The 6,802-nt window shown below is 40.0% G+C and overlaps 1 protein-coding gene across 1 annotated transcript in view; it reads right to left on the bottom strand.

Moving 5' to 3' along the window:
- Positions 1–215: 215 nt before the first annotated feature.
- The window catches only part of PRXL2A (peroxiredoxin like 2A), an 8,744-nt gene continuing 2,157 nt past the window's right edge, over positions 216–6,802 (bottom strand). The window contains exons 2-6 of the mRNA XM_031062865.1: positions 4,202–4,381; positions 3,742–3,833; positions 1,749–1,889; positions 831–995; positions 216–697 (exon numbers count right to left, since the gene is read on the bottom strand). Coding sequence (XP_030918725.1) covers positions 599–697; positions 831–995; positions 1,749–1,889; positions 3,742–3,833; positions 4,202–4,379 — 675 coding nt within the window. The 5' untranslated portion in view covers positions 4,380–4,381 and the 3' untranslated portion in view covers positions 216–598. The remainder of the gene's footprint in view (positions 698–830; positions 996–1,748; positions 1,890–3,741; positions 3,834–4,201; positions 4,382–6,802) is intronic.

The following is a 6,802-nucleotide window of genomic DNA, read 5'->3' as shown; positions in this document are numbered from 1 at the left end:
AAAAGGAATCTGCCCTCAAGCCACAATTATCTTCCTTTCAGGGAATCACATGGACTTAGAAGATCTAGAACCAGTAGTGAACTAACAAGAAATTCACTGTGCAGACATAGTGGCATGTCTTGCCATGCAAAATCTCAGAGTTAGACTGACAGGGTGTAGTCTTCTAGAAACACAGATGTATTTACATGTTAATGAAAAAGCAAAAACTAAAGGCATTTCATTTATGTAAAGTTTTATTATATTTTCTCCTCAGCTGGTGCTCCATTACTACAGCCTTAGAAGAGTTTTGTTTCCCTAGGTAGACAGGTTTTCAACCGACTGTCTCTGACTGGAAACATCTAGGCTAGGTCAGATTTTAGACTCAGCCTTTCATTAATACAGCCAGATACAAAGGACCAGTCGAAATCCTGACCACCTGGAAGGCTGCAAGGGAACCAAAAACAACCCAAGAGGATTTTCATCATTTTCTATGTTTGAATAGAGAACCTTTCCTGTGCTTTGATCACCAAATAGTTAAGCAATTGCACCACACATTCAAGACATGGATACATTCTACATTTCAAGCTCTAATCAGAAACATGTGCAACTGTTTTTCCACTTATGAAGCTTGTGGTTTTATCTTCTCAGCAGCTTCAAGGACAGATGGAAGGCTGACTTTGTCTCCAAATTCTTTCTCACGATGCTCCAGTAAAACACCCTAGTCAAAGACACAAGAGAGAAATTCAGACATGTCTCCCTGCAGAAGATCCACTGCCCAACTGAACAATTCCAGGAAACAAACTTCTGATCTAATATGATAAAAAAAAAGCCTCCTAGATGGCCTGCAGTACCTGTCTTCCCGCCCCAATCACATATACACCTCCCAGGGTGAATCCTTCTCCTTCCAGATTTCCACTATATCCATTTCTCCAAGCACGGAAGAAATTTTGCCAAACTCCCAAGCGGAAGAAGCCAGACAACATCATTTTTCGTCTGCGTGGACCATAAAAGCCTTTCTGCAGGGGAACAGAAAATATGTCAGCAAACAAAGGGAAAAGGACTTTTCCTTCATGTGGATTTTAAGCTCATCCACAAGCCCCATGTACACCTACATCCCTACCACTGACAACAGCACTGCTTTGTGATAAACATATTTTTTTGCTTGGTTGGTAGTTGGGTTTTTTTTAAATTCAGTCTGATTCTTTCCCACAGGCAGAGGGGAGAGAGAAAATAAAAGGATCCTCTAGTAGATTTTGAGTATTACATAGTCTTTTTTCTTCAGAACCCAAATGATTTTTAAATGTGTCTCCTGATTTAGGGAGAAAGCAGGGCCGTGGCTCTGTAGGACATGAGATTGGCAATCCAGCACATGCTGGTGTACTGGAACAAGCCATATCACTGCAATCTGGCCTGTACATCATTAATTAATTATATGTGTCACCTTCAAATCTTGATTCACACATCATAAACATCAGCAGGTCACACAGCCAGTGAAAGAAAGGAATAAATATTAACAGGCCATATTGTTTACCTGCTGAAGGGGAGGAATAATCCTGCAACAGCACCTTAGCAGTGCATTGCTACACTGCAGTTTGTATGCTCAGCAGGATATATAAATATAGAAAAACAAAGCCAATTAACTTCTTAAACTGCAGTGCTACTAAATCCTTTTTCAATCAGACTACATTCTACTTATTTATACAAGCTCCTCAAAGAGGGCATTCACAGATTTGTTTTTAAACAAAAGGAGAACACCAACTTCACTGTACCTTTTCATCCAGAAAGATTTCTCCTTTGAAGTAATGCTGAAAATCCTCCACTTCAGTCCCTATCTTCTCTTTCACAACAGCATAGAGAGGGACACCCAGCTTGGACAGCTGGGGTTTCAGAGAGGAGAGCTCAGAAGCCTCCTAAGCAAAGGAAAAAAACCCAAACATTTCAGTCAATAAATGGAGGCTGGAAAGCTTCACCTTGAATTTCAAGACCATCAAAAACACACAACTTCTAGCCTGAGGCACAAGCCAGAAACAGACCTGAAACACTTAAACTAGTTGTACTCCTAGGCAGCTCTTCATCAGATTTACTACAGTTTTTCTTTGTTAAACATGGAGGAAGAAGATTCTTCTGAGCATTCACTGGATAAAACATATTTTTAATTTAAAGCTGTAGAGATACTTTGCGTATAATAGGGCTTCAATTATCTTCTGAAGTATTTGAGAATGGTAGAAATATAATGCCTGCACATCACTTAAGTTTTTCAGAATTTTCAATCCTTTTTTTCCAAGTTGACATCCATCATTATCAGTCCTTCTGCAAAGTATTTTGAGGGTTCTGTGCAGAAGCAGGCTATACAAGTTCACAGTAGGTAATGAAGATACACTCGCCTTCCTAATTCCCCCAGTAAAAAAAAAAATCAGGGAATTTCTTCATAGACTTTCACTATTCCAGAAGCAAACCTGCTTTTTCTGGTGTTTAAGAGTGTAAGGTGCCACCACTCATCTGCTGGGTTTTTGGTTCTCCTAAAGGAATCCCAATTCACACAGTTTGTACAAAGATCCCTGAGGTTTTGAACAGATCAGAGTGTGCACTGAAAAGGTTTCCTATCTCCTGTGGAGAAAGGTCATTTTTACTGGACTGAATTCCCACATAAAAAAATCAACTCCACACTTTAAAAACATGGACACAGTTTGCATGATGACTCTCAGTCACCTAAGTGAAATACCTTAACTGAAAGGCTAGCAGGACACCTAGAATTCACTGAGTACCAAGGAGCAAACAGATAGGGATGAACAGACAGGAAAATTTGAAACTTTCAGTTATATTACTGCTGCTAATAGTAAAAATCACTCTGGGATTCCTGACTGAGCGTGTGTGAAAGTTACAGAGTCAGGCACCAAAGTGCATTCTCCTCCCGCCTACGCTACACCTGTTCAGAGAGCAGAGCACTTGGACCTTCCACGAATTCTACACGTATTTAAGCACTTACTACTGATGGGAGCAGGTGCCTTAATGAAGAGGTTGCAATATTAATTACTCCATGTTATAGAGCACTGAGTAACAACATAATAACTATTTTTCCCTATAGCTATGAGAAACAATGTCCAAGGTGCAAGCCATGGCTGCTCCCAGGCACTCGGTACATTCAAATTGTGTTTTAGGTGTTTGCTTCCAAGGAGCTCCACCCAAGGAGCCTAATGTCAACTTAAGGATCAAAATTTGTTTTCCAACCCACCTTGTTATGGAACAGAAACTCCTTATCTTCAGAGTCTGTACCTTCCTGCCTCACATTTAGCACCCAGAACCAAGAGGTACTCCCTCTATGCACATCTCTTTTTTTGCAGATGAGCTTTATCTGATGGCTTTCTGCCAATCCAGTCTTGGGCTGTATTTGACCAGACACTACCTGGCTCACAGAGACTTATTTTGGACTATATATATATAAATAGCTCATAAGACTCATTACCAACTGAACCTTGTGCAATCTCCCCTTCTAATTACCATGGGCTAGGTCCCTGGCAGATGTAAAATCACGTAACCATCACCTTCAGAAGGAAAAAGCTCAGGGGCTGGACCATACAAACCAGCTGCAAAGGAAACTAAGTATGCTGGTAGCTGGTGACCAGTTTTAACCATGAAACAAGACCTTTCAGATACTTTAGATGTATTTGATGACTGTGCTATTCATCCCCTCCCTTTATTTACAGACTATCTATGCAAGCAGACCTCAACTCTTCTTAATTAATCCCCAAGCCCAGCAAGTACCTCTCTGCACAAAAATCATCCAGGTCTTCGTACAGCCATGATCACTGCACCATTGTCCTTCCATAGTTCACCTGCTTTGAATGTCCTTTGTTCTGTTTGTACAGAAGAAACAACACCAACAATTATATCAGTCAGTCTTGTGTATAACAATTAATACTTTATGGACCAACACAAAGCACTGCAGAGAATTCCAAATTCAAATACAGTTCTAACAGAAAAAAATTCTATATGTGTAAGAGGAGATTATTGCATTATTGATTTTTAGAAGTGTGTCTTGTTTCATCCAGAAATAACAGTTTTGGTTGTTTTTCTTTCACCACAAGTATTGGATATCAAGGACACTCAACTACAAGTCATAACTAGGAAAGAAAAAGAAAACTGCTTCCAACCCTGGCCTTAGAAAGGTTCTTATAAAAGTCCAATTCTTGAACAATGTGGTCTGAAATAGCCAGAATCTTACCTGATCCCAAAGTCTTTAGCTCTATCTCCTCTAAAAACTCCAATGTAGCCTTTTCTGGCTTGGACAAAAATAAGTCAGTGTTAGCAAGGACGATCCCTGTCACAGCTGCACCAATGGCTCCCAGGCCAACAGACCACATGCCCATGGTGAAGGCCCCCAGGTCAGGCAGGAAGGACATTTCTGGAAAGAGAAAGAAAGAACAGCTCTGACACTGAACATCAATGATGCCAGAGGATGAGGAATTGGATTAAAACAACTAAAAGCTCATGCAGGTATTTTTGGTTTAATGGAGATGATCTGTATATTTATTAATGTACTGAAAGGGGTTTTAAAAGATAGAGATCACATTCCAGTTCTGTGCCTGACCCACATCAAACTAGATATTGACAAGATGTTCTTATCTTTCCCTGTCACCAGACAAAAACATCAATAATTAAGTGCTCAGATGCAATGAGGAGAAAGATGATCGAAGTGTATATGTGCAACAAAGATCCTCTAACAATATGATCTGTACATTAGCCAGTAACCTAAGTTATTACAGTAAGACAGTAGTTTCTTTCAAAAAAAAAAAAGAGAAGCATTTGTAAATTAAATGTTTTATACATGCTAATCTATATTAAACAGTGAACTTTACAAATATACTATAGAAGACTTGGGAAAAAATCTAAACCTGCTATATCTGGTTCATCATAACTGGCAACCTTTCACACTCCTTACAGTTCCCCACTGAAAACCAAAGCAGGCACAAAGCCAAACTTGGAGCTCATGCCTGCAGACAGAAAAATGTAGACTTGCAGCCATTTTATTACCCAGTGATACTGCAAACATGCCTGGGACAGCAACTTCTTCCTCTGTGCTAACTCACTGCCACTCTTGCTAAAGCAGAGAGAACAGCAGGAACAAACAGCCTGCACTCACACACAGCACTTGGAGCTGACAGCATTGCAGGGGGAACCATCACATACAAATATTCCAGTATTAAAGTACAGACCCTGCTGGTGGTGGCTCAAGCTGGGAGGTAATTTTGTTTAACCACCTTCCACAAGCCCCCACAGCCCAATCCCGACCCTTGCAAGTGTTTCACAAGCCTGGAAAGGGCTTCCAGTGAGGCAGTATCAGTTAATGAGGATGCTGGAAATCACAACAGCCTGGCCTCACGGACAAAGTTCAAGATCCAGCTCTGTAATAACTGGTATAAGAGTCACTGGAATTTTGGCAGCACAAGAAGTCACTGTACACTTACATCTCAAGAGCTGTGTATCTGCACTCACACAACTGTAGCATTACACATTATGGAGAATCAAATTTTTTTCACAAAACCCCTATTTCCTGATGGAATATTTTGGTAAATACTGGTCTGTATATACTTTTGTATGGGTGAGGTTCCCACCTCCATAAATGTAAGAAAATATTACTCTTTTGAACTGTAACTCCTAATAAACGAGACATACACATCATCTGTATCCCCACAGCATAGTTGCCAGAATTCAGAAACAATTACGAGCAGCTCCTCAATTTTGTGCCCAGAATTTTCTGTGAGAAAACCCCTTTCTATCCTTAAACCCAGCTCCAGAAGACTACTGATAAACAAATGCAACATTGGGAAACAAAAAAAAAGATCATATTGTTCTTTTAACAGCATACTTGGTTTCAAGGGAGGCAGTATCATGGTATCTAAAAATGTAAGTAACTCATGATCCTGAGCAAGAAACAAGGCCAGTTTACACAAACATCATGCAGATAAGAGAACAGATCTCACCCTATTTCACCACTTGTTCCTAACTAAGGCAAAACTTCCTTGACTGTACCTGCTTTCTTTACATACTTCTTTCAAACACGAAGTCATGTTGTAATGACATTTTTTTATATCTGCTTCTGACACCTATCAGAGACCATCCTGACCCCAGTCTTTGGAGTGATACAAATCTAACTCCAAATAGATGTAATGGAGCAATATCCTTGTTTTAAGACTTACAATCTCTGCAGCATACCAAATTGGGTAAAGCCCTGCTCCCTCGCAGAATTTGACTATCCAATTATTTGGATTTCAATCTCATCATGTCAAGAAGTGGGTTTTTTTTCTAATTTACAGTTACAGGCAGTGGAGGGGGACCCAACTATTAAACCCTAGCACACATCATTTGTGTACAAAAATGTTACAAAATTTGTGGCAAGTGATTAATGAGTAGTTCTCACATAGCTTTTCATTTTCATCAGCATAAAGAGCATCTCTAAAAGTCAGCTTCCAATCAGTAGTTATTGATCCAGGAGATCATTAATTGTAGTTGGACTCTATCACTCTCCACACAGTGACAAAAAACCCAACCTTACACATATGGGAAATTTTTGCTATTTATATAAATAGGAAAATGCAGCTCTGCAGGGTGATACCTGAATTTCTCCCCTGCTAAGCAAACACCATAATGAGCCACTTTGAAAAATATGCATGCGAAGCAGCAGGCAGGATTGTTAAACCATTTGCTAACGAGACAGGCTGAGCCCTGACGCATCATGTCATTGAACCCCAAGTGCCGAGACTGACTGGAAAACAGCTCACTTGCAACTAGCAGCTCCATTTCTGGTAAGCTGCTGTTTATTAAG

This window comes from Geospiza fortis, unplaced genomic scaffold (assembly GCF_000277835.1).
Source record: "Geospiza fortis unplaced genomic scaffold, GeoFor_1.0 scaffold130, whole genome shotgun sequence".
NCBI lineage: Eukaryota > Metazoa > Chordata > Aves > Passeriformes > Thraupidae > Geospiza > Geospiza fortis.
This window is presented reverse-complemented; position numbering and strand designations above follow the sequence as displayed.